Raw genomic sequence first — 27,488 nt, 5'->3', positions numbered from 1 at the left:
GGCAGCCTCTGGAAGTCCCGGGTGCACGTCCCGCCGCCCTGGGAGGAGTAACGCCTGTAGCACCGTCGTTCTCAGTACATCCCTCCCTCTTCATGCTGTGGTCTGCTCATCTGTGGGACGGGCCGACATGCCTGCTCCGCACTGCAGCCACAGGGGCTCCCAGAAGACAGGGCGAGTCGTCTCCCTTCTCCCAGCTCTGTCTCCTCATCTCCGAGAAGGTGATGTGAGCGCGGGTCCCACGGGGTCTGCGGGAGGCTCACTTAAGGTCATGGCGTGCTGGGCCGCCGACAGTCGGCACACACCTGGCACTTGGTGCATTTTCTCCCCTGCTGCAACCTGGCTGGGTCCCATCGCCCCCAGTGCACAGATGAGGTGCATGCCGGAAACCACACAGTGCCTGGAGGGGGCGGGATGGGCCCCAACATACCGCGCAGAGCCCTGGCCTGAACCACGTGGATGCCGCGCACACTCTGTGCTCTCTCGCGGTACATGGACTTCTTAGAGTGTGACGTCCCAAGCACAGCTCAATGGCTTTCCCAGGGGATACAGCGGCACCCCACCCAGATCAAGAAGCAGACTGAGCAGGCCCAGGAGCCCCCACGGACCCCCCAGTCATCACCCCAAGGGCAGTTCCGCAGACACCTGATGTCGAGAGCTGCCCCGCTTTGCGACTGGATGCGAATGCAGTCCTGTGGCGCCTGCCCTCCCTCTGACTCGTCCACGTCTGCTTTCCCATGCTCTCTTCCTTTGTTCTTCACCGTTTTATCTGAGTTGGGCTGGGAGGGACTGGGACCCAGACTGGCTCCTCCTGAGCCCCCTGGCCAGTCAGTGCAAGCCCCGGATGCAGGCGGCCTTGGTGGGTCCCATCACCTCTCCACTGCTGCCCGCTCCCCTCTAATGTGGGAGGTTTCTGAGCCAGGTCGTGTCCTTCCCAGTGCTGGCTTTGCTCATCACCCTGCCTCTGTGTCCGTCTGACCACGCAACTGTCCCTTCGTCCCCAGGTTAGGCCAAAGACTCTGATTCCAGACAGCCTCCCCGTCACCCCGGGCCGGGACCGGCCACCCAAGCAGCCCCCAACATTCCAGAAGGCCACCGTGGTCAGCATCAAGAACCCCAGCCCAGCCCTCCCCACTGCCAACAACACCGTGAGCCATGTGCCAACGCCCGGCAGCCAGCCCCTCGCCGAGTCCGCCGCCGTCACCTCTCCTCTGAGCAGTGCTGGCGTGGCCTACGCCATCATCTCCACCGCCCCCAGCAATGCCGCCGCCATGGCCCCCAGCACCGCCGTGTCCGTGGTCAGCGACAGCATCAAAGTCCAGCCCCTCCTCATCAGTGCCGACAACAAGGTGAGGGTGGCCCTGCACACAGGGGAGGCAGTTGTCCAAGAGGGGCCGGGTGGGTGGGGCCCGGGCAGGAGGAGCGACTGGATGGCGGGATGACTGAGTGGCCAAGTGAATGGATGGGGTATGAACGGGGGAGTGAGTGAAGGGTGCACGAATGAGTGATCAAGTGAATGAAGCTGTGCAGAGTGACTGGGGGATGCCAATGAGTGACTGAGTGACTGAATCAGGGCTAGAATGAACGGCGATATGAGTGAGTGATTACGGAAAGGAATCCTGCAGGCACAAGGCGGGGAAAATGAAGGAATATGTGATTGAAAGAATTTGGGGCTGAATGGATTAATACCAGTGGGAAAGGAATGACTGGTCAGTGAATGAATGACTTCATTCGTTGGGATAATTAATTAGCTGGTGACCTGGGTGGCTGCCGAGTGGATGGCTGGGAGAGCCCAGGACTGATGGTGGGGCTTTGCTGCTGGAGTTCAGTAGCTGAGGCCTTTTTTGGACCCCAGGTGCCTGAGTAGAAAATCTATGATTTCTTGCCACAATTTAAAACTAAAACTGAGGTCCTCACCCGGCTGCCCCCCGAGCTGCTTGGCTATCGTGCTGTCAGAGGCCGTTGGACTGCGGAGAAGGTGCCCTCCCCCCGCTTTGGCCTCTTTCCCCCTGTTCCCAATTCAGGGTCCGCCAGGCCGCCCCGCTCTTCTGTATGCCAGCGTCCCTTCTGCTGCCCAGCCTGAATGTTAGCCCTCCACTTTCATGCAACCCCCTGTTATTGCACACGGCGTATTCCTGGGAGAATTATGCTCTCGGGCCCTCCCACCCGTGGACAGATCCCGGCGGCTCGCAGCCTAAGGAGTTATCGCCGGCCGGGATTGGATGGCAAGCTCCACGAGGAGCCGTGCCCCCAGGACCGTGCCTGGGTGGGGGCTGCTTGGCAGGAGTGTGCTGGGTGAACGCACCCGTTTCACTGCAACCTCATCAGCACTGGGTTTTGTCATTTTAAACACTTTTTGTTCATTGAATCGATGCAAACAGAGGCTCGTTGTTGAAAGTTCAATTCCTTTGGTTATTATGAAGTTGGAGTGTTTTCTTCTGCTTTTCAAGAATTCTGTGTCCTGTGTGGCTCCTTTGAGGATATTCTTTGCACTTTTTTTCTACTGGGATCTTAATGTTTTTCTTCCCATGAATATGAAAAGGGGGTATTTTTTTCCACCCAGAGAAACCTGGGGTTTTAAAGTTGTGCTACAAAGAACAAGGAGCTTTCTCTTAAGCCAGCGGAAGGACGGAGGGCGTGTCCTCTTCATACTTGGGAGCCTCAAGTTCACATGATATCCCCACATGTTCTTGGGGGGCGGGGACAAGTTCAGGTCATTCCTGGCTTGGGCCAGACCCTCGCTGGCTGCTCCTGGCAAGTTCCTTTGTCCTAGGTCCGTGAAAGATAATGATTCTTTCCCCATTCCCTGTCCAAAAGAAATAAGATCGCCGAGCCGCAGGTGGAGGGGGTTCCAGCCCAGGGGGAGGCTGGGCTGCAGAAGTGACCTCAGACTTGTCAGCTTCAGACCCTTTGATCACAACAGATGGCAACCCTGAACCCTGGTGAGGGCCTGCTCAGGGGGCTGCGCTGGGTGATGCTGAGCAGGTCTGGAGCCCACCTCCCCCTTCACCCGCCCCCCAGGCTTGGCAGGCCCCTTAGAGTGGTAACGGCAGGACCTCCTTGCTCCCACCTGCCCCCAGGCCAGGTTTGAGAGCCTCAGTCTCGGTGGCCTGGGGGCCCAGGGACAGAGCAGGGAGTGGGCAGGCCAGGCAGTACAGCCCCACAGACCCAGGGAGGCTCTCAGCCCCTCTGCTGCCTAACCCAGTGACCTCAGGCAAGGAGCAAGTCTGAGCTCTCTCGGCCTCAGTTTACCTGCATTTGAGCTGGGGGTAAAGAAACCAACCTCCCTTGAGCCCTTGCTGTCCGAATCTTCACAGCCTGCCTAAAGGTAGGTGTTTCAAAGGTTTTACTGATGAGGCACCTAAGGCTCAGAGAAGCAAAGGCACCTCCCCAAGGCCACACAGCTGGGAATCGGGAGTGCCCGATTGAACCCAGGCCCTCCTGGTTCCTAAACCAGGCCCATCCGCACAGACCGTCCTCGCGGTGCACAGGGCTGTCAGGAGGAGCGTGGCCTGGGTGCTGGCACCCATGGACTAGAGAATCAGGCAAGCTGCCTCGTTCCTCTGTGACCCGCCATTCGAGGCCTGTGCCCTCATGGGGTGGACACCCCTGGCCCCGGACTCTGTGGGCCTGGCCCACCCTGGGCCCTCCTGGCGGCCCCTCCATCCCCTGCCCCGCTCACCCCTCCACCGCATCTTCCAGGTCATCATCCTTCAGCCTCAAGTGCAGACGCAGCCTGAGAGCACGGCGGAGTCGCGGCCGCCCACGGAGGAGCCATCTCAGGGAGCTCAGGCCACCAAAAAGAAGAAGGAAGACCAGCCCCCAAGCCAGGAGAACCCCGAGGTAGGGCGCCGGGGTCTGAGGGCTGCTGCAGGACACGGCTGTGTGTGGAGTGGGGATGGGCCTCACCGTGGGGTCACCCGATAAGCCCAGGGCACGGCCACCGTGTGCAGCGGGAGCTCTGGGCGGGGGCTTGCTCAGAGTTTCATCTCACAGATTTGCCCGCTGAGCGGCAGCGTGGGGCAGCAGTTAGTGCAGATTCTAGACCCAGACTGCCTGGATTCGCATCCTGGCGCTGGCAGTTGATAGCAGAGTGACGGGGGCCGATGAGCTGTAAAACGGGGGTGGTGCGTCTTCCTTCCTGGCAGTGTTGTTGGGCGGATTCCGTGAGTCAGTGTCAGCCAAGCCCCCGGGAGAGTGCCTGGGACCCTGCTGGCCGTTATGCACCATCCCCGGTGCGGCCGTCCCCGCCCATCCTCAGGACCCTCCGTCCGGGGCCCGGGCTGCTCCTGGCAGCGTGCCCCTAAGGCAGCCCTGCCTCCTCTCCGCGCAGTCGTGGCCGATCCCAAGCATCCGGAGGCAGCAGAGCAGGACCCTGAGTGCCTTAGAAGTCCGCTGCTGCCAAGGCTGGCCTGGGAGACGCAGGTGTCTCCTGAAGGTGCCTGCAGAACTTTCCAGAAATTGCACATAGTGCCACCTCCCCCACCCCCATGTGAAGGAGAAGGGATGAATAGGCTCTTGTCACACCAGCCCAACGCGTGGCTAACGTGCGGTCACCTGCACTGAAGGAGCTATAAGACGGAGCGGCTGGCTCAAGGCCATTCCATGTTGAACTTTTGGTTCCCGCAGGTGACGGTCCTTGTATTGCTGCTTGCGTCCTCGGCCATCCTGGGCCAAAATGAACCCTCTGGGCCTTTTTCCATGTGACTGCCCCCACCTGGCCCTTTTCCCTCCTACTGAACCCTCATCCATCCTACAAGATTTACTTCAGACGTCCTCTCCTCCAGGCAGCCTTCCCTGAGCACCCCGCCCCCGGCAGGCAGCAGAGAGCCCCCTGGGCCCCTGCAGCTCCGTAGGCTTCTTTGTGTCCAAGTGCCGCCCTTCTCAAAAGAAGTCAGTCGGTCATCTGTCCATCCGTTCATTTGTTCGTCAGGCATATCTTTGAGTTTGCTCCACGCCGGGCTCTGTGCTGACGGCGGAGGGGAGGCGCCGAGATGGCGCAGATGTCGTCCTGGCCTGGGGAAACTCACTGCTATGGGCAGACACAGGCACGGCCACTGGGACCTGAACTTGCGTTTAAAAGTGTCAGGTGTCATCAGAGAATTCCAGACTCAGAGCTCTGGGAGATCCAGGGAGAGGGACAGAGCGTGTCCACCTGGGAGGACAGGGGAGGCTGTGCAGAGGAGGGGCGTGATCATGAGGGACTGGAGGCACAGGCGGGGTGTCAACAGAGGGACAAGAGGCAGGCGGGATGGCGTGCCGGGTGGAGGGACTGCCTGGGTGAGCACGTACGAGTGGGAAAGGACTCGGCACACCCAGGAAGGTCAGCTGGCCTGTTCGGACTGCAAAACAATTTCTAGACACAGGGTTAGATAGACATCGGAGCCGCTCCTGGGGGACCTGGATGCCGGCTGCCGTGTGGGGCTTTGTTCCGTGGATAGTGGGGAGCCATGGAATATCTTTGAGCAGGAGAGTGACTTGATTATCGTCCTTTGACGCATCCAGAAGATCCGCTGGGGATTCATAGAGTTGACCACCCACGGAAGCTGAGACAGAACCAAGGCTCCTCTGTGGCCCAATTTTGTCTCAACAGAGAGAATCGGTTTCATTCCAAGGCAACGTATGTGCACCTACTGTGTGCATGGGGAGGCCTGGGGTGAGCTCACAGCCCAAGGCTCCCATGAGCACCCTCTGTCCTCTGAGGGGTTTGCTGCCCCCTTAACATCCAGGAAGGTTTTCTGGGTGGATTCTCTTTGTTCTCTCAAAGTATATCTTAGTCAATTATTGTGCGTTTATACAATTAGTGTAATTACATCTAATGACATAATTAGCATAAATACGTATAATGACTGAAATAGAACTTGCAATGACAACACGTCCTGGTGTAAAAATCCTTATTAAAGTTTCTTTTCAAAGAGGGCTGGGAACACTGTGCGCGCAGACGCGGGACGCCGTGGCGGCCTGTGGACCTTTTGGTGAAGATGTAATGAAGAGCACTGAGGCCGGCGCGGTGGCCGCCCCGGGACCCGCCCATGTGCCCGTCGGGAGCCCCGGTCGTGGGTGTGGGTTTTCTGTAAAGAAACTCTGACGGTGTCTCTGTGACCCCCGTCGGCGTGGCTGTGACGTGGCAGCCAGGGCAGTGGCTGGGGGCTCCCAGGGGCCTCCTGCAACCCTTGGGGGGCCGGCCTGGTGGGCGCCCAGCAGGGCTGGGACGGCACAGGACGTGCAGCAGAAGGGGACAGCGGTTTCCCGGTGCCCAGGACGGCTCTGGGCTCGGGGGAAGGACTGTTCCACGACCTCTTGGACCCCAGGAGGTGCGTGCGAGGAAGTGCAGACCAGGATAGCGACCTGAAGAGCGTCTGCTGCCGGCCAGCCCGGGCACAGCGTGTCAGATTCAGTCCCCACAGCGAGCGGCCTGTGCCCTGGGGACTGTTAACCTCTTGTACAGGTGGGGAAACTGAGGCCCAGAAGTAGTGACCGTCAGAGCTAGGAGCCACACCCATGCAGACTGGCCCCAGATCCTGAGGTCCTAAGTCCTGTGCCCCACTGGCCTCCTCTGCCTGGGTCACGCTGAGAGGGGGTGAGGTTTGGGGCCAGAGCTGAATGACTCGGGGAGCTGTGGAGGGGCTGACTGCTATCCCAGGATCCCCTGCTCCCACGATTTTCCCACACGCAGCTCCCGGCCTTCCTGCAAGTGATGACTGTCAGTGGGAAAGGGTCCCCATTCCTCACCTTCCCAGGGGCCCACAGCCTGGCCTCGCCCCCCAGGGGCCCCAGCACTTCCAGGAGACTCCAGAGAGTCAGGAAACCGTGGGACTGTGTAACTGCTGCTGCCTCTCTCTTTGCTTGGGCTGCTAGGGAGCTCACAGCCAAGTCTGTGACTGACCCCTAGCAATCGTGTAGGGCCTCTGACCTGTAGTGTGAAGCCAAACCTTATCTGGCTGCATCTCATTTTCCTAAGTTTATCTTCTCTTCTGCTTACTTACTTGTTTATTCTATGTTTAAATGTGTTGTGTATAGGCAGTACAAACCCTTTTTTTTTTAATCAGACTGGATATCAGGAGCCAGTGCTCACCTCTCAGGTGTGTTTCGCTCTTCCTATGACCAAGGTCAGCACCTTTTCTGAAGGGTCTGTTCTAGCTTCCTTTTATGTGGCTGAGACTGTCCTGCTTATTCCTGAAGGACATCGCCTGACCCGTGCCCAGAGCTGGGGTCCTGGCACCCTCACCCAGCCCCCTGCAGCAGGCGCGTGCCGGACGCCGTATGTCCGGCTACCCTGCTGAACCCTCACAGCCCCCACGGAGCTGGGGTCTTGTCCTCTGTTTTGGCATGTGCCAACCCGAGGTCATACCAGGAGCTTGAGAGCTGAGGCTGGCCGGGCCTCTGACTGCCCAGTCTTAGCCTGTCTGCAATCCCACAGGTGCCTCCTAGTTTCAGTGGAGATGGACAGCTTTTATGGGGGCACGTACCGCAAAGTGACAACTATAGAAATAAGTAGAAAACAAGGACCAAAGAAAGCCACTCAGCCGAGAAGGTTGAGGCTGGAACAGATGTGGCCGCAGTCAGTGCAGCTCTCAGATCATCGCAGCCTGGGCCGGAGTTTGCCCGGGGTTTCTTGCCGTGTGAGTGAAGTGCCAGGGTGGACTGTGGTTCGTAGCAGGGCTGGTCGTGTCTGTGACGTTCTGTAGTTTGTGACAGGTGTTCACATGCAGGGCGGTGTCTGAGCCTCCTGGCAGCCCCATGAGGTAGGCAGGGAGCTGACACTCGGGCACAGGAAGTGGCCGTGCCCACCCAAGGCACTGCAGGGACACGGGGCAGGGACCCCACATCTGTGCCGAGCCCTCGTAGCTGACTGTGCTCCCTGCCCCCCACGTCCTCGCAGTGGCTCTGTGGAGTATGGCAGGAGTTAGTTTTCAGTTTACAGATGAGGAGACCGAGGTTCAGAGAGGCTGGCCATGTACGTGGTCACAGGGCTGTGCGTTAAGCCCAGACAGAACCTGGGCTCCTGGCTCCTGACCCCAGGCTCTGTCTGCTCCTTCCTGTCTCGAGGCCCAGGCCGTCTTTAGGACAGAGCTGTGGTCTTTTTGGTGCCACCCGTTATTTCAGCCTCAGGTAGCATCTGTCCCAGCTGGCCGCCCTCGGGTCAGTGCATGCCCTCGGAGGGGCAGCCAGGGCAGGGGTTCCAGGCCTGTGTGAGCACTGGCTGCAGCCCCGGCGCCGGCCGCCTCTCTGGGTGGGACCTGTGCACACAGATGCTCCTTCCCTCCATGCCATCCCTGTTGCCACAGCCCCCGTTCCTGCCCCATCTCTCCCCAGGCCCTGGGCTCCCGGCCCCTGGATGGCTTCCTCCCTGTCTATTCACCCTGCACCTAGAAGGACCTTTCCAAAATTCAGAAATAACCAAGTCATCCATCAAAGCACGACCCCCATCAGGATGGTCTCTGGGTGCACCCCTGTGCACAGACCCACAGCAGCAACAGATGAAAGGCAGGAAGAGACATAAAGATGAAGCCGGGCCTCCCGTGTCCCAGAAACACAGGCAGCGAGCAGGACTGATGCCCCAGCCTGGGCTCCAGTTTCAGAATCCGGCGAGGGACTAGGAGGGAGGGCAGCTCCCGAGGGACAGTGGGTCCCCAAAGTTCTTCAGTGAGAGAGGAGTGGAACCAGGCTTCTCTGCTTGTCCAGGAGCCACCCTGTGCCAGAGGCCACAGCTGAACGGGGGTCAGCAGGGGCGGGGGACGAGGCCAAGGTGATTGCAAACTCGCTAAAAAGCAGGGTGAGCAGGAGGGAGAGAAAACGAGAAACAAAACAGAGGGAAAAAGAAGTTGTGCCCAAAACAAGTCTGAAGACAGAATTCTAAGACCCATGAAGTTATCTGATGTTGAGAGTGAGAATCAATAAAATCGACATGTAGGGCTTGGATTTATTCAAGACGAGTTAATTTTGTGGAACACACTAGCAACGACTTTTAAATAAGTATGTCTAGGATACTCTAAAGAAGTTTAAAAAAAGGAACAACATCCACTTGAAATAAATAAGGAATAATGAACTAAAAATATCACTAAAATGAAAGAAGATCAGATGAATATAAAAAGTATTTGAAAATCTGGTCATGAGAACCATGGTGATTGGTTAGAATAATAAAAAAACTTACTAGACAAGATGAACAGAGAAAATCAGTGCTTGGGAATACGGCACCATGGGTACAGCGCAGGCGTGCAGAGAAGTCAGACTGCCCCATCTCTTGTCTGTCTCTGCTGTACGGGTGTAGGAGCAGGGAGGAGACAGACAGAGCGTGAGGAAACCTCCCCTTTTGTCTCCAAGGAGGATGGAGGGAGGGGGCGGGGAGCAGCCATTGAAGAAGAGAAGCTGAAAATTCTCCAGGATTGGAGAGCATTGGTGTGAGTTCTTAGATTGAAAGTAGACTCTGTCTATCAGGCAGGATTAATAAAAGTAAATCCAGAAGCCTAGAAAAAAATCATAAAAACTATGAGAGCAAAACCACAGATTCCCCACAAAGGAATGACAGATGAATGATGCGCCTCCAGCAGCCGCCAGAGGACAGCAGGGCAGTTCTGCAGGCCGCTAAGAGAAGGCAACAGCCAACTCAGGATTTTATACCCGGGTGCATCGTTTCTCAAGAGCAAGTGCAAAATCGAGACATTTTTAGACACAGAGGGACTAAGAGTGTTATCACCCACAAACCATCTCTAAAAGTTACGGTGCTTTAGCAAGAAGACGGGTGAAGCCAGGGAGGGGCTGTGGGTGTAAGAAACCACATTGAGCACAGAAATTGTTAAACGACAGATAAATTTGTCAAGTATAGACTGTAAAAAAAATACCCAGTTTTGTTTTGTGAAACAGGTATAAAAGGGAAATTCTAGGCAACAGTAACAAGTTGGTCAGAGGTGATATTTTAGAGGGAGTCAGTGTCATGCTGGGGAGAAACATAGAAATATGGAATAACTTTAGACTTCATTAGGAAAACATTGTTAAAAACATATGCTTGAAATGTTTAGGGGCCGGCCCGGTGGCATAGTGGTTAAGTTCGCACATTCTGCTCTGCCGGCCCAGGGTTCACTGGTTCGGATCCTGGGTGCAGACCTACACGCCGCTCATCAAGCCATGCTGTGGCGGCGTCCCGCATAGAGGAACTAGAAGGACTTACAACTAGGATGGACAACTATGTACTGGGGCTTTGGAGCAAAAAAAAAAGGGAGGAAGATTGGCAACAGATGTTAGCTCAGGGCTAATCTTCATTAAAAAAAAAAATTTTAGCCTAATCACCAAAAATAATAAAATACCATCTATAAATTCCAAATCAGCAGAGGGAAAGGAAGTGAACATGGGACATTTTTTTCAAGAAGCCAGGAAATGAAGTAAAAAGAAAGGATGAGAATTGAAAATAGAAAATGAAGTGGAGGAAATAAGTCTAAATATATCAGTAACCACAATAAATGCAAGTGAAATAAGTGCCTGCTCTTAAATAGCAGAGATAAAAGGAAAACGCAGACTTAAGAAAATCCAGTTGTACATTGCTTGTCAGAGCCATACTTTAATAAAAAGCATGCAGACAGGTTGAAATGCAGGAATGAAGGAGGTGTGTTGTGTAAACACTAAAGGAAATCCATCAAGATAATTTAACAGGCCCCATAACAACGTAGTTTTTAAGATGCATAGATAGATGGCCAACTTACAAGGCAGATTTGGCAAATGCACAAAATGCAGAGTTTTTTTGTTTTGTTTTGTTTTGTTTTTTAATTTTACAAAATGCAGAGTTTTGAACACACGTGTCAGAAACTAGCAGATGAAGCAGAGCAGAAAGGCTTGGCTGAGCTTCCAGAACAAACAGGGCGGTGGCTTCAAACCAAATCTCCCCCTGCACCCCCTGCAAACAGGGCAACATGAAAAACTTAATTTTGTGAATTTCAAACCAGACCAGAGACTCTAGAGACTGGGAAATGCATGTTAGTGTTGTCAGAGGCAACAGAAATCAGAGGGAAGCTGGCCATGCAGGACCGGAGTGGGAGTACCATGAGGCCCGAGGAGCTGCCGGTGCAGAGGCAGCTGCACGTAGTCCTGAGGATCACAAGTCCATCCTCAAGTGCAAAAGGACAGGGGTGTCTGTGAACTGGACTTAGGTTAGACGGGGCTGGATTGGGCAAAAGCTGGGACTGTGTATGAGGGAAAATGGAGAGAGAATGTGCGGAAAGAGGGAGCGTCTGGTGTTGGCGAGTCTCAGAAAGCACGAGCTAAAACGTGCTCCCTCAGGATAGGGGCAGCTGCAGTCTGCAAGGCATCCGGGAGCAGGGAGGGTGCCACAATCCCTGCAGAGAGAATCCCACTGAGGCACCGAGTTTGAAGAATGGAGTCAGTGCGCCTGGCAGGAGCTTTTGAGTTGCCAATGGAAGGCTAGGGGGTCCCTTCTCCCCTTCCCCTGCAAAGAGCTGATCCAGGAAAGCTCAGCTTATTCGATATGTTTAACAAAAAGGAGCATCTGGCATAATGTCAATACAAAGCCACTGTAAGGAAAAACATGGGAAAGAGAAGCCATTTTTACCATAAGTTAAAGAATATTCACTAGAAAAAAAATCTACTATCATACTGTGAATTAAAAGAAGGAAAACTTACTGCCAGCCCTGGTGGCCTAGTGGTTAAAGTTCAGCACTCACCACTTGGCGGCCCAGGTTTATTTCCTGGTCACAGAACCACACCATTCATGTGTCAGTTGCCGTGCTGTGGCAGCGGCTCACATGGAAGAACTCGAGGGACTTACAGCTAGGATATACAACCATGCACTGGGGCTTTGGGAAGGAAAAAAGAAAAAGAGGAAGACTGGCAACAGATGTTAGCTCAGGGCAAATCTTTCCCAGCAAAAAAAAAAAAAAAGAAAGAAAGAAAGAGAGGAGACTTAATAAAATAATCACCACTGAGAAGGAAACGAACTGGGGCCAGCCCTGTGGCCCAGTGGTTAAGTTTGCACACTCTGCTTCGGTGGCCTGGGGTTCACCTGTTCAGATCCTGGGTACGGACCTACACACCACTCATCAATCCATGCTGTGACGGCATCCCACATGGAGGAACTAGAATGACTTACAACAAGGGTGTACAACTATGTACTGGGGCTTTGGGGAAAAAAAAAAGAGAGAGAAGATTAGCAACGGATATTAGCTCAGGGCCAATCTTCCTCACCAAAAAAAAAGGGGGGGGAAATGAACCACAAGGACTTAGGGAAGAGATGGCTAATGGCCAAAGTGCTGGAGAGGATGAAATGTGAGCTGGAATTATTCAGGAAAAAAATAAGATAAGTATCACAGAAATAAATATGTAACTGGATGAGCACGGGGCACCATAGACACAGCAGAAGACATGGCCAGGGACAAAGGAAGTGGAAGTGAGAAAAGTCTACAAAACAAAATAGAATGAGGCTTTGAATATTTTTAGAAGGCAACACAGAAGACAAGCAAAGAAGGTACAACAGGTGGATAGTTGGAGGCGTCAAAGAGGGTCCCAGGATGACAGAGCAGAACACACAGTCAGACTGTCCTGTAACCCCTGCAATGACGTGGATTTGGCTGAAACACGGTAGGCAGCCGGCTCCCGTTAGCTGTCCTCAGATGAGCGTGGGCTAAAGTTATCCTCAGTGGAGGAGGGGGAACCAGGAGGCAGGAGCATCATCTCCACCTTCCTAGTATCCGCCCAGCCCAGTCTTCCCAGATCAGACCAGGGAATGGCTGCCAGTGCCAGGGGATTCCTAGAGTCCCTGCCGCCATCCAGGCAGCCACAGGGCCCAGAGGGGACATTGAAACCGGGTGGCACCAAACTGCAGCCTGGACCTGTATCGATTGACCCCCAGAATTTGCCTTCTGGCAGCTTGTGGCTGCCTGAGTCGTTTCACTGTTTTGGTGTTAATGTGAGCGTACAGCTTACAGGATGGAATTTTATGGACCCCCCCTTTTCATTGTGTGATGATGCTCCACTATTTTTTAAATATAATTCAAGAAAAGCTTACTGAGGGGCTAGCCCAGTGGCACAGCGGTTAAGTTCACACGTTCTGCTTTGGCAGTCCGGGGTTCACTGGTTCAGATCCTGGGTGCGGACATGGCACTGCTTGGCAAGCCATGCTGTGGTGGGCGTCCCACATATAAAGTAGAGGAAGATGGGCACGGATGTTAGCTCAGGGCCAGTCTTCCTCAGCAAAAAGAGGAGGATTGGCAGCAGTTAGCTCAGGGCTAATCTTCCTCAAAAAAAAAAAGAAAGAAAGAAAGAAAAGATTACTGAAATAAAAGAAGATGAATTTACCTATTGAAAGGACACACCGCGTGCCTGGGAAAATCGACATGTGTACCGAGGGGAATGGTCAACATTGCGACACAACCCAGTAATGTCACTGCCTTTTAACAGAAATGAAAGGATCCTGTAGGCATCCAGGCAAAAACAACCAAGTCGCTTGAGAGGGAAAATAGACTGGCTTCAGACTTTCCCACGGCGACGTTCAACTCCAGAATACAGTAGCGCGACATCCACGAGATCCAAAGGAGAGAAAGTAAGAGCCAAGGATTTTCTGTGCACACACATGCTGGCCTTCAAGTTGAACCGCTACAGAGAAAAGTTTTAAATCTGCCAAGAACTCAAGAAATCTTGCTGCCATGAGCCGTTCGTGAGAAACTCCTAGTGGCTCGATCCCAGGCAACCAAGAGACAATGGGGGTTGGGGGGGGAGCGGGGCTGGCCCCGTGGCCGAGTGGTTAAGTTCGTGCGCTCCGCTGCAGGCGGCCCAGTGTTTCGTTGGTTCAAATCCTGGGCGCGGACATGGCACTGCTCATCAAACCACGCTGAGGCAGCGTCCCACATGCCACAACTAGAAGGACCCACAACGAAGAATATACAACTATGTACCGGGGGGCTTTGGGGAGAAAAAGGAAAAAAATAAAATCTTTAAAAAAAAAAAAAGAGACAATGGGGCCATTTTGTCACCAGCACTGGGGTGGGCATCATGTATATGTAACTACAGAGTAAAAGTGAGACAGAGTAAGGATGTTGGAACAGAATTTAACATTCATGCTCCGATGTATAAAAGATTCATCTTAGTAAAAGTGAGAAGAGAGGGAGGGACAGAGGCTGGGGGGACGGAGGGAGCTGAGGTCTCACATTGTCCCGTCTGTCTCCTGGGGTTTCAGTGAATCAAAGAATACCATTTAAAGCTGAGAAATTGAGAAACAGCATAGAAGTAAAAATTGGAAAGGAGGAGTGAACGGTCACTATTTGAGATGATGTGGGGAACCCAAGAGAAGTGATGAAAACCCAAGGGAACCGATGGAAAAGCTGCTTCAGACGATAAGAGAATTCGGGATGGCAGTGGGGTGTAAGAGTTATGTAAAACATCAATGGTCTTTGTAGGAACACATATCACCCTGTTAGATGCTTAATAGGCAGCCCGCTTTACAACAGCAACAGAAAGATGAAATGCCTAGCAATAAACATCATGAAAATATTCGGGACCCACTGAGGAAAAGTTTAAAACCCCTGAATACAAGAACAGAGAGGCACACATGGCTTGGGAAGGAAAATGTAATGCTGTATTATGAAGTTGTCATTATGCTCTAAGTTAATTTATAATTTTAACATCCCGGGAAATATTCCGACTGATCCCCCCATTCTCAGAACAGCCTGAGATGGTTGGCGAATTTCACATGAAAACATAACGGGAAGAGCCAAGGAAACTCTGAGCGGAAAAGCAGAGGGCATTCCAATCCTAGTGGGTTCCCGTGAAGCCTCGGCAACTGTGGCTGCAGCTCGTGAATAGAAGGAGAGTAGAAGGCCCGGAAATAGACCCAAATGTGTGTATGATAATTGAATGTATGGTTCAAGTGGCTCCTTACATCAGTGAAAAGCGGAAAGATGGAATTTTCAATAAATGGCATTGGAACAAATGAGTAGCCATATGGAATAAAATGAACCCAGACTTCCCACCGTACACTCCAGGATGAGTTCCAAATGGATCAGAAATCTAAATGTAAAAGTGAAACCATAGGTACTAAAATAAAACATAAGCAACTTGCTTCACAACCTCAGCGTCTCTTGCTAAGATTCAACACTGCAAACACTGTGAAAGAAAATATTGATAAATTCTACTCGTACAAATCTTTTTAGTCCACATGACTGAAAAAGTGCCAGTGGAGCATAACTCCCACGCCCTGAGGGTGGGCTGTGCCTAGTGACCTACGAAGAGGACAGGATGGACGGGGCAGAGTTACAGTGAGAAGCCTGACAACCACCCCTCAGCCAGGTGACCAAGGTCAACACCACAGGGATCCGTCCTGGTGACAGCGCCTGCCCTGCTGGGATGGGACGAGAAGGGCTCCTCCCCTTGGTGGTCCTCCTCCCAGACCCATGGTCCCAGTCTAGTCATGAGAGAAACAGCAGACAGATCCCAGCTGAGGGGCTTCCTACAAGACACCTGCTCGGTCCTCCTGGAAACGGTTAAGGTCATTGAAACAAGGGGGTCTGAGAAACTGTCCCTGCCCAGAGGAGCTAAGGGGACATGACGACCAAATGTACCATGGGCTCCTGGATGGGGACCTGGGACAGAGAAAGGACAGTAGGCACAAACTGAGGAAATCCAGAATAGACTAGCCAGCCCCATAAGCAGGTGCTTAGCAAACGTTTGTTGAATGAGTGAAGGCCGTTCATGCTCCTCTGTTTCCTTCCTGCAGAAAATCGCCTTCATGGTAGCGCTGGGCCTGGTGACAACGGAACACTTGGAAGGTAAGGTTTGCCCCGCGGCAGGCTGGGCTGGGCCTGGCCCATAAGATGGGGTGGGGGCCGGGCGTGATGCGGAATATCTGGGCTGTTGGGGACAGTGGTGCCCAGGGCTGGCAGAGGAGTGCGGGCTTCCCGAGGCAGGCAGATGGGTGACTGCTGCATCTGTGCCCTTCCAGAAATCCAGAGCAAGCGCCAGGAGCGCAAGAGGAGGAGCACAGCCAAGCCCGCCTACAGCGGCCTCCTGGAGACAGAGGTGAGGCCCACCGTGGCGCACCGGAACCAAGGGTGGGCTCCTTCCCTGTCCCCTGGGGTTGCAGTTCGGGGCATGACAATAAAGAATGTCTTCCTTCACCTCCTGAGATCAGAGTCACTGAGACCATCAGATGTGGGCGGTGACGGTGTCGGGGGTGTTCCCTGAGTAACCTCCGTGGGGAGAGTGGTGGGGACGCAGGGCGCGGCAGGCTTCCAGGTTCTTGGTGGCCTGATGCTCAGGCGTGTCGTCCGGTCGCAGGCCGTGGGGAGCGACACCCTGGAAGTGCCCCCTAGCAGGGAGGCAGTTTCCTTAGGGCCCCGAAGTCCAAAGCTTGGGGCAGCTTTCCAAAGTAGAGCGATGTTCCCAGAGGCCACTGCCTGGCACGTTCCAGACCTGAGCTGGCGCTGCCGCAGGCCCACAGGGCTCTGCTGAGCCCGGAGGAGGGTCGAGAAAACGCCGTCGCCCTCCCCAGAGTATTGGTCCATCTGGGCCGGTCATCCCGAATCCAGGTCTCTGAACTGGAACTCGGCTGGGAGGGAGGGCTCCCACGGAGCGGTGGTCGTTCCAGCCCTGCGACCACCCTGTTAGGAGAGCCCACCTGGGCCAGGTCCACAGCCCCCTGCCCTCCCCGGCTCCTGCTCGGGGAACACGCCCCACATCTGTGTTCTTATATCCTTTACTTCCTCCTCGGCTTTCTGACCAAGCCCTGTCCCTGAGACGGGGTGCCCCAAGGACTGGCCCCCTTTTGTGAGAATGTTGCCAGTTGTTTCTCAAACCTCCACCCGAGGGCCTGGCATCTTCTCTGCAGTGGGGGCCTGTTCCCTGTGCTCATTGATGACACCGTCGTCTCCTCGTCTCCGAAGTCTGTGGCCGAAGACCTGATTGGTAAATCAAGAGCCAGTTCAAAGCCTTGTGACCTTTGAGCCCTGGACACATAAGTAGCCTCAAGAGTGGCCCTTCCACGGGTCCCTCCCCACAGCCCGGCCACAGGGAAAGAGTGGGGCACAAAGCCTGCCGTCCAACTCTAGAACTGTCTTCTGCCACAGACAAAGCCACCACAAAGCATCAGGGTCTGGACCAGTATGGCCTGCGGTTGTTAGAGCCTCCCTTCTGGAATGTTCCAGAAACTTCCATCTACACGTGATGATTTGGGCACCAAGGGCCACTCTTCATGGCTTGGGTCCCCAGGCCACATGCCAAGAGGCGGGGTTAGGGAGCCAGTCTACCACAGCCCTCATTTCCCCACCTGACTCCAGAACCAGCTGAGAACGAAGATGCAGGAGGCAGACAGGTGGAGACCCCGATGTCAGCTTGGTTACTTATTTGCTCCAGTTTGGGATCTCTGACACGTCCTTCCTGCATGAGACTGATGTCCCCAGGGGAGCAGGGATGGACTCCATGGCCTCCTGCAGGGCACAGTGTCAGCTGATTTTGACCCCGCTGACCTGCCTCCCCCCTGCCCTGCGTCCCCTCTGTCTGCCCCTGTTTCTGCCTCTGGCCAGGGTGTCCAGCTGGAGTGGGGAGCCTGTCCCGGGTGAGTCCTGGGCAGGGCAGTGGCGCCAAGCAGGGCTCCACATAACCGCATGTTTGGTTTCCTTTTCTGTCCCTGCAGAGGAAGCGGCTGGCGTCCAACTATCTCAACACGCCCCTGGTCCTCACAGCCAGAGGTGAGTGCCGATGGGGCCGTGTGTCTCCCTGGAGCCAGGGGCCAAGCTGGCTTTGGTGGCCGTCCGCTCCTGGCAGGGCCAGGGCTGGGCTTGGCCAAGCCCCCCTCCTCCGGTGGCAGCAGGCCTGAGGGCCCAGCCTGCCCGTCTGCAACAGCGACACAGCTGCTTTCTGGCGGGAAGCACACTGTGGCTCACCAGGCCCCCTCGCCTTGGCCTCCTTCGTCCTGTGGCTCCTTTGGGGAGGAGGGCCGGTGCACTTGCTCCCATGCGACAGGTGCAGAAACTGAGTCTCTGAGCAGGTGTGGGCCATGGTCACACATGAGGCCCAGACCCAGGGTTCCGGGCTGCCCCTCTGTCCCACCCCGGTGTGATCCTGAGCAGAGAACCAGGCCACGTGGGCTCAGAGGCCACTGTGGCGGGACCCGTTGACCACAGGGCTGGCCTGGGTGGGAGTGTGGATGACGGGCCAGGGAGGAGCCTCCCCCGGCCTCCCTATCCCACCACCTCCATGTGCAGCCTCTGCTGCCCAGGGCCTGGGCGTGCCTGGCGTGGTGGCCTCTGCCCTGTGGCCCAGCCCAGGCGCCACCTGCTACCACACGGCCCTGGAAAGAACCTCTCTCCGCCCGCACACAGGCACCAGCTACCTCCCGGCTGGGCTGGTGGCTCTCAGTCCTCGTCTCGCACGCCCTCCTGTGCCTTCCCTGGGTTCTCCGCCCAGCTCTGCCTCTGACTTGCTGTGTAGCCAGGGCACTGGGAGCCCCAGCTCTAGCAGGCTGGGCCTGGCCCAAGGCCTCCACCCAAGGCTGCTTGGACCCCTCCCTCTTCTGCCAGCCTCGCGCCATCGCAGGACCTCAGGGGAGCCAAGAAACCCACATCCTCAAATACAGCCAGGAAGTCACTTTTTGTTTTCAGTCAGAAAAAAATGAATACTGTCACATGTCGCATAATGACATTTTGGTCAACGAGGGATCACATATATGATGGTGGTCCCGTGAGATTAGTTCCATAGAGCCTAGGTGTGGAGCAGGCTGTACCATCCAGGTTTGTGTAAGTGCACTCGATGATGTTCGCACAACGACAAAATCGCCTAACGATGCAGTTCTCAGAACGTGTCCTTGTTGAGTGACGCATGACTGTAGTCCTGGGGCGGGATGACTGCCTGCTTCTTGAGACTCTGTGTGGCTTTCAACATGTCACATCACCTCCCTGGGCCTTGGTTTACTGACCTGTAAGATGGGCTCATAACAGTACCTGTCCCTCAGCCCTGGGAAAGTGACATGACAAGCGAACGTGACAGCACTTTGTAAACTGTCGAGTGCTGTGTACACACAGGAGCTGTTCTTCCAGCTGGATGGTATTATTTGCAGACAGGTCTGACCCAGAAACTAAAAGGACAGCCATTTTTTGTGATCATTAAAATGTGTGGTTTGGCATCACTTGGTAGAATAAGAGTGGGTTACGGCCAAAAAAGAGCTGAAAATAAGTGCCTCTGAGGGGTCCCTGGAGCGATGGTTCCCTCCACTACCCAGTGCTCACTGCAGCGTGTTCCTCAGAGCTCAGCAGCTATGGTGAGCCTGTCCCATAGTGGCTCCTGGCTGTGACCAGGGCAGAGACCCTTACTCCGATCATGCCCCGGGTGAGAACCCACATGTCAGGGGGCCTGTGATATTCCCATCATGCCATGGGTAAGAGCCCACGTGTCACGGGGCCTGTGATACTCCCATCATGCCCCGGGTGAGAACCTCAGCCACCCTGGGCCTCGTGGACTCCAGTCTGGATTGGTGTCCCTCCCATGCCCACTAACATATTCTCCGCCCTTCTTCCCTGTGCCAGCCAATGAGGACCCCTGCTGGAAGGTACGTGTCCCCTCATCTTCACACTTGGGTGGGTGGGGCATGCTTTCCCTACAGTCCAGGTAGGGTTGCTCCTGGCAAGGAGGGAGGGCCCTGTGTCCTGCTGCCCTGGAGCGGGGCAGAGGAAAGAGTTGAAGCTGAGGCTCTGAGCAGGGGTCCTCGGTGTTGAGAGCTTTGCACAACACCCGGTCCCCTTTCCCACCTGCTCTGCAAAGTCGGTCCCTGATGCCGGGCTCAGCCCACAGGTCGAGCAGGCGCTCTCCCTGCACAGTGCTGAGGACGGAGGGACCCTGGGAGCCACGAAGGCCCAAGGAGAAGCACCTGATGCTGGATGCCAGCCAGGCTGTGCTTGCCTCTGCCCAGCCCCACTGTGTGGTCCTGGACAGAGTTGGCTCTCTCTGGTCCTTGTTGCCCACCTCATGAGGGGCTGGCTTTGGGAATCCCCAGGGTCTCACTCCACATTTCTGTGACCCTGTGAGACCCCAGCCCCCCGTGCACACACCACGTGCCCGCTTCCCAGAACATTGGCTGGGAAATGACCTCATTTGCGGGCATGGCCTCAGAGTTTATTCAACGTTTTTCTTTACTAAGTTTCGGATCTAATTCTAACAGAATTTTCCAGTCCCCGCCTGTCTGGCTAAGGGTCAAGGCGCTAGGAAGCAAGAGGTGACAGGCATAGACTCTGGTTACACAGCGTTGTTTGCCACGATAACCTGCAGGGTCGCAGATCCGTGCTGGTGGGCCTGGCCGTGTTTGTCCACAGCCGCCCTAGGCCCGGCCAGCACGGGTTTGGGGACAGGAGACTCCTCAAGCTCGAGTCCCTCACCCGCAGCGCCCACAGTCCTGGAGGGGCCTTGGCTTCAAGGCAGGAAACCCGGATGCTGCTCTTCCTCCTGGTTTCCAGGCCTGTCCCGACATGGCTGCCCTCTGGGGCTCACCCTCCCTCTCAGAGCTGTTGAGAAACACTGGCGGAAGCTGGGTCACAAGCAGGTCAGGTGGCAGCTGCCTGCTTCCACCTGGCTGACCTGCCGCCTGCCCACCCTTCTCTTTCAGAACGAGATCACCCACGATGAGCACTGTGCCGCCTGCAAGCGAGGGGCCAACCTGCAGGCCTGTGGCACCTGCCCAGGGGCCTACCACCTCAGCTGCCTGGACCCGCCCCTCAGGACGGCGCCCAAGGGCGTGTGGGTGTGCCCCAAGTGCCAGCAGAAGGTATGGGAGGCTGTGTCGCCTGCTAGCGCTGGCACCCCCTGCCCCCTCCCGTGGCACATTGAGGCTACTCAAACCTGGGCTGCAGAGATGGGAGGGCAGAGGGGCTGGTGTGGAACAGGCTTTCTCAGCCTCGGCACGGTCGGCGTTTGGGGCAGGATAATGCGTTGTGGGGGCTGCCCTGTGCACTGCAGGATTCTACCCACTAGATGCCAACAGCACCCCCATCACGGCCATCTCAGGCATCGCTGGTTGAGGACCACTGGTGTGGACTGAGCAGAGGTCCCTCTGCCCGTGTCTGACTTAGTGGCTTCACCTCTGACTCCAGTCCCAGACTCCAGGCAGAGCTGGACCAGCAAGGCAAACTGCAAAAAGAGTGCCAGGGGCCGGCCCGGTGGCGCAGCGGTTAAGTGCTCACGTTCCGCTTCTCGGTGGCCCGGGGTTCGCCGGTTCAGATCCTGAGTGTGGACATGGCACTGCTTGGCAAAGCCATGCTGTGGTAGGCGTCCCACGTATAAAGCAGAGGAAGATGGGCACGGATGTTAGCTCAGGGCCAGTCTTCCTCAGCAAAGAGAGGTTTGGCAATAGTTAGCTCAGGGCTAAGGTTCCTCAAAAAAAAATTTAAAAATAAAGATAAAAAACAGATCTTGGGCTGGCCCCGTGGGCTAGTGGTTATTAAGTTCAGCCTACTCCACTTTGGTGGCCCGGGTTCAGTTCCCGGGTGCAGACCTACACCACTTGGCAGTGGCCATGCTGTGGTGTCCCACATACAAAATAGAGGAGGACTGGCACAGATGTCAGTTCAGGGCGAAACTTCGTCAGCAGAACAAACAGATCTCACAGCCGCTGCACAGTTTGCTCACCAGCTCTCTGAGAAAAACTCTGTGCAGACTGAAAAACCTGGGAGAAGATTCTTCCAGGTGCTGATGTGTGTGGCTGGCGGGTGGGAAGCAGTGGTGGGTTTTTTAAAGTATGCTTTTCTACAGAAGGTATTACTTATAAAATCATAGGGGAACCCTCTTTATTTCAAAAAACACTACCTCTCGTGAGCTCCTGTCATCCTGGCTTTGTGGGGCTCTAAGAAGAGGGTGGGTACGGTGGGCACGTGCTGCTGTGGGGCTGCACTGTGACTGCCTGGGGTCACAGCTCTTTGAGGGAATGTGGAGAGGGACAAGATTCTGTTCCCCCACTTCAGCATGATGGCGGGGCCTCCCTGGGTCCCCGATTTGTCCCTGCCTTGCCTGGGCTGCTCTCGGGTCCAGGACTGGGAAGAAGACAGTGATAGTTCATTCATTCAGGAAGAATGTGAGCTGCTCCCTGCCAGGCGCTGTTAGGGGCCCGGGCCACCAGCACGTTCCTGCTCTCACGGAGCTGCTGTCCTTACTGAGCAGCCGCTAAGAGCCAGACCATGAGGCAGGTGTGGCCCTGGGCCCGGGTCACAGCTGAGCCACCTGCACTGAGGGGCCTGCCTTCCCAGCATGACACGGCCAGGGCATGGCGGGGCGCGGCCTGTGCAGTTGCTCATTTCCCCATCTGCTCTCCAGGCCTTAAAGAAAGATGAAGGTGTGCCCTGGACCGGGATGCTGGCCATTGTGCACTCCTACGTCACCCACAAAACAGGTAAGACATCCTTGGGGAGTGGGAAAGGGCACCTACTCTCCTCTCTCCAACCCTGCCCCCAGGCCTCTGGATTCACTCAGCGCCCATCGGAGGCTGTTCCAGGGCAGAGCACTGAAAACAGGGGCCCTAGGAGTGGTCCCGTGTGCAGGGCAGTTCCTGTGTGGGGGTGGCATTTCCAGTCCTTCTGCATCCAGCCATGGCCACTGTCCTGCAGGAGGACGCGGCCAGAATGGCCTGTAGGCATAGACCTCGGATTCTTTCCGCCTCTCCTGCTCGCCCCTGACCCAGCCCTGCTCAGCTGCCCTTCCCGGGGGCCTGGCCTTCTCTTCCCCAGTCAAAGAAGAGGAGAAGCAGAAGCTGCTGCAGAGAGGCAGTGAGCTGCAGAGCGAGCACCAGCAGCTGGAGGAGCGGGACCGGCGCCTGGCCTCGGCGGTGAAGGTGCGTGGGCGGAGGGGGACAGGGTGCTGCCCTTAGAGCCACAAGATGTAAATCCACAGCCTCACTGTCCGTTACCGAGGCCCCAGGAGAGGACAGAGGCCAGCATCACCCAGCGAGTCCAGAGGTGGAGATTGCAGCTCTGTGACTCCTTTGACAAATAGTTTCAAGCCGTTGAGCATCCGGCTCTGCTACTCTCCATCCCTGCGACTGTGGCAAGGCCCTGACTGTCTCGGAACCTCAGTTTCCTCTGGTGCGAAGTGAACATAATGGTTCCTCCTCTGTAGGGTGGTGATAAACAAGACAATGGTGATGGTGGTGGCGGTGATGATGGTGATGATGGTGATGGTGGTGGTGGTGATAGCAATGGTGATGGTGGTGGTGGTGATGATGGTGGTGATGGTGATGGTGGTAGTGGTGGTGGTGATGATGGTGATCGTAGTAGTGGTGGTGATGATGGTGATGGTGGTGGTAGTGGTGGTGGTGGTGATGATGGAGATGGTGATGGTGGTGATGATGATGGTGATGGTGGTGGTGGTGGTGATGATGGTGATGGTAGTAGTGGTGGTGGTGATGATGATGATGGTGATGGTGGTGGTGGTGGTGGTGGTGATGATGGTGATGGTGGTGGTGGTGATGATGGTGATAATGGTGACAGCAATGGTGGTGGTGGTGGTGATGACAGTAATGATGGTGACAGGGATGGTGGTGGTGGTGGTGATGATGGAGATGGTGATGGTAGTAGTGGTGGTGGTGATGGTGGTGGTGGTGGTGATGATGGTGGTGATGTAGATGGTGGTTGTGGTGGTGATGATGGAGATGGTGATGATGATCATGGTGACGGTGGCGATGGTGAGAATGATGGTAACAGCAGTGCCAGACCCTGGTAAACTCTTTGAGTGCAGTATCTCATTTCATTCTCTCAATAACCGAAGGAAGAGGCTCTGTGGTTATTCCTGTGTTAGAGTTTTGGATACAGTTTCAGGAAGTTTAAGTTACTTGCCCGAGCAGCAAATAACTTAAACTCTGACTCGAGGCCTCAGTCCTGACTGCATCACTGTATCGCCGTGATATATACGGACGCTGGCGAAAGCCAGGAGGACAGCAGGCAGGGAGACAGCAGAAGGCTGCCCGGCCATCTGAAGGTCTTCCGCAGCTGCTGTGGTTGAGCCAGAACGGGCCCTGCGCTTCCCCCAGCAGGAGAGAGAGGTGTGCTCACTAGGTGACGTCACCACCACGAGGGAGCGTGTTTCCACGCTCACGAGCACATCATTTCTAGCCATCAATTCTAAAACAAACTTCTCCTGTGGGGCTGGCTGCCATTTCTTGCTGCCACCTGGTTTTTGTGAGACCCTCTCCCTGGTGTCTTGTGAGCCTCTGCGGTGGAAGGGAGGGGCCTTGGGAGAGGGGGCTGAGGGGGTGCCTGCCCGAGGACGCCTGCACGGTTGAACTTGGAGCCTTCCCTCTGACCCCTCTTCCCTGAACAGAAATGCCTGGAGCTTAAGACGAGCCTGCTGGCCCGGCAGAGGGGCACCCAGTCCTCCTTGGACCGCCTGCGGTCCCTCCTGAGACGGATACAGGGCGAGCAGATGCTCCAGGTCACCATGACGACCACCAGCCCCGCCCCGCTGCTGGCGGGGCCCTGGACCAAGCCCTCAGCAGCCGCCATGCACTCTGCCCTCCAGCACCCTCAGGGGCACAACTGACCCCGAGGGACCCGTCTTCACACCCACGGAAAGTTACTGGGACCCTGCTCACGAGACCTGAGGGTTCTGTCAGCCTTAATTCATAAACACTCTGAATTTCAGACAAAAGTCAAACCAGACAGAGGGAGACAGAGGAAAGAAGGGAGAAGGAGCTGGGTGACCGTCCTGGAGCCGGGACCCGGTAGGGATGGAGTCCTACGTCCTTCACCCTTAGTCGGGACACCCAGAAGCCGGGTGACGCACACAGTAGCCCCCACCGTGGTGGGACTGCCCAGGCCTCCGCTCCTGGGCCCAGCTGTCCCCGTGGCCTCGTGCTGCCCCCAGGCCGGCGGGAGGGAGGGAGGCGGAGGCTGTGGAGGGGCCCGGAGGCTGTGCAGCCCCAGCCCCCGCTGAGGGCAGCACCTCCCGGGGTCCTGCGGGCGGGAGCCGAGGACACGCAGACATAGCTGAGTAGTAGGGTAGGTGGGACAGACGTGGGTAGCAAATCTAGCTAGGACTCCGAGCCCCTCCCTCACAGGGGCCCATCCCGGGCCCGGCACCCCCGGCGCCTTCCAGAATCCGGGCCCCTGTCTGTCAGTATTATTAGCGTTCAGATTCACAGCTGTTTGACTTGAAAGAACCCCTGTGGACGTGCGTCCCGAGGGGACACCGCCGTGCTCACCTGCTTGCCCGCCACGACGTCTTCGGAGCGCCCTCGCCGCCGGCGCCTCCTCCCTCCCGCGGATCTCTTGGACTCACTTTGCTATCGATGTATTTTTCTCATGGACTTTTCGGGCAAGACGGAGCTGCAGCCAGGCGGCGGGGAGGGGCACCTGGCAGGTTTTCTATTTTGGGTTGAATCGTTCAACTTACGACGACTGAAGCCTTTTCTTTTCTCCTTTCGAAGAGCCGATAAAGTATTCCATGCCTCTTTTCTTGCCAGAACAGACACTATGCCAAAAAATAACTTTCCATTTTTGTATGGCGTTTTTATTGTGAGATATTTAATGTGAAGGGGGACCCTTGCCGACTTCTTTTTCTGCTGACAGGAGTCTCTGCTGCAGGGGACGAAGGGGAAACCCCTGGGGGGGGGGGGCGCCACGCTGGAGAGACCCAGAGCATTTTTATAAGAAGTGTGGGGGAGGGGCGGGGGGAAGAGACGGTGGTGGCCTCAGCAGGGTCTGGCCTTCGGAGACCTGAGACCCGAGAGACTCTCTCTTTGCCGTGTCCTTGAGCGGGTGAGAGCTGAGGGTTGCACGCTGTCTTAAAGGGCCCCTGCGTCTCGGGGTGAGCTACGTCTGCGCATCACACCCCCGGCTTCTCCAGTCCCCAGGGACTTAGCACAACTGGCTGAGATCCGGGAGCCGCGGGGCTCCCACCCCCAGCATATCACATGGTGCCGAATTGCATTGAATACACGTGTACGTGTGCGCACGCGGCCCCAGACACGCACGCGCACACGCACGCAGACAGGTGCAGAGCAAGGAGGCTGGCCAGAATCCCCGAGACTGCCACGGTCCCTCCTGTCATTTTCACGACTCCGGGAGAAACTGTGCTGTACAATACAGATCTATTTTAATACACTTAACACTGGGTTGAACAAGATTTTTATATTCTTTTATTGATGAACAGAGTGAACTGTGGGACACACATCATATATATTGGTTACTCTAGATGCTAAGTTTGCATTGCTGCGTGGCTCGCGATGTAAATGTCTTCAGGTTCCTTTTTGGTTGGTTGGTTTTTCTTCTTGGATGGATTGAATTAAATTTTTTAAAAATGTCATGGGAGGTTACGAAAGCTTGGACCCGGGAGGGGTAGCAGCCGACGTGTCTTGAGAATTAGTTTTTCGGACCAAGGAAGACCGTCCAGTGGATAGTGAGGATAGAGAAAAAGTGTTTGTCTTAAATATGCCAATGTAGTTTTCCTTCTGTACGACGCATTAAACTCGGTCGATGATTTCAAAGCCCCGTGGTTTTTGTTTCCTTGCCTTCCACAGAGAGGCCCCTGGGGGCACGAGGGACAGGGAGGTGGGAATCGCAGAGGCTGGAAATCGGGGTCCCGGCCCCTCCCCCGGTAGGTGGCAGGTGGCCCTGTTAGGGCCAGGATTGGTGGTCACGACTAACAGAAACCCCCCAGGCGTGCTGCAGAGCCCGAGGGCGGAGTCCCCACGGCTCCCAGCTCCTGTCTTCTTCTCCCTGAGTATCACCATCACTTGCTTTTTCTGCTTCCCGGGCAGCATGGCTCACAAGTCCCACAAGCACCCCGGGGCTCAGGCTGTGGCCTTTCAAGGGAGCAGCCAGACTGGGAGGCCAGGCCCCTGCGTCCTGGCTCCAGACTCTGCGCAGAGGCCTCTGGTTGGCCCAGCTGGGTGAGGAGACCACCCAGCTGTGGGGGGACTGAGAGGTGTGCCCACCCAGCGGGAGTCCTGAGCCCCAGTTGGCCCAGGGTCACATGGTCTGACCCCTCTAGCCTCTCTCTTCCGTGCAGCCGCTGAATGTGGAGGGCCCGGGTCTGTGCTCCGACCTCTCCTCTCCTGGATTCCTCGGCTGGCCCCATCCAGCCTCCTGGCTTTCTGACTCTATGCTGGTGGCTCCCTGCTTTTGCCTCCATCCTGGACCTCTGCCATGGACTCCAGCTGCTGACACCCGACCGCCTAAGGCCGGCCCCACTGGATTTCACCCCGATTCCTCGCCCTCCACACCTGGTCATCGGCAAAGCTGTCAGCTACGCCCTCAGAATATGAGCAGGATGCGGCTATGTGTCACCCCCACCAGCATCATCTGGCCACAGCCCATCATCTCACACGGGTTACTGCAGCCACCCCCTTGACACGGTCTCCTCCCTATCCCACAGCACCAGACTGACAGCACCTCTGTTAGAACCCTGCTGTCACTCCCCATCTTGGTTGGCAAAGGTCAAGTCCTCCAAGGCCCCAGGCACTGCACGCCATCCCCTTCTGCCTCCCAGCCTGCTCCTCTTCATTTTCATTGCTCTGTTCCAGC

The 27,488-nt window shown here is 55.8% G+C and overlaps 1 protein-coding gene across 2 annotated transcripts in view; it reads left to right on the top strand.

Annotated features, from left to right (window-relative positions):
• The window catches only part of PHF21B (PHD finger protein 21B), a 102,605-nt gene extending 76,156 nt beyond the window's left edge, over positions 1–26,449 (top strand). For both annotated transcript variants that reach the window (XM_023631381.2, XM_070254411.1), the window contains exons 4-13: positions 1,002–1,346; positions 3,700–3,840; positions 15,713–15,764; positions 15,938–16,014; positions 17,627–17,681; positions 19,515–19,537; positions 20,588–20,746; positions 22,288–22,363; positions 22,698–22,801; positions 24,286–26,449. In XM_023631381.2, the coding sequence (XP_023487149.1) occupies positions 1,002–1,346; positions 3,700–3,840; positions 15,713–15,764; positions 15,938–16,014; positions 17,627–17,681; positions 19,515–19,537; positions 20,588–20,746; positions 22,288–22,363; positions 22,698–22,801; positions 24,286–24,504 (1,251 nt within the window). In that variant the 3' untranslated portion in view covers positions 24,505–26,449. The remainder of the gene's footprint in view (positions 1–1,001; positions 1,347–3,699; positions 3,841–15,712; positions 15,765–15,937; positions 16,015–17,626; positions 17,682–19,514; positions 19,538–20,587; positions 20,747–22,287; positions 22,364–22,697; positions 22,802–24,285) is intronic.
• The last annotated feature ends 1,039 nt before the right edge of the window (positions 26,450–27,488 follow it).

The sequence above is a fragment of the Equus caballus genome, chromosome 28 (assembly GCF_041296265.1).
Source record: "Equus caballus isolate H_3958 breed thoroughbred chromosome 28, TB-T2T, whole genome shotgun sequence".
Classification (NCBI taxonomy): domain Eukaryota; kingdom Metazoa; phylum Chordata; class Mammalia; order Perissodactyla; family Equidae; genus Equus; species Equus caballus.
Note: the sequence above shows the minus strand (reverse complement) of the source record. Positions and strands in the feature narration are given on the sequence as shown.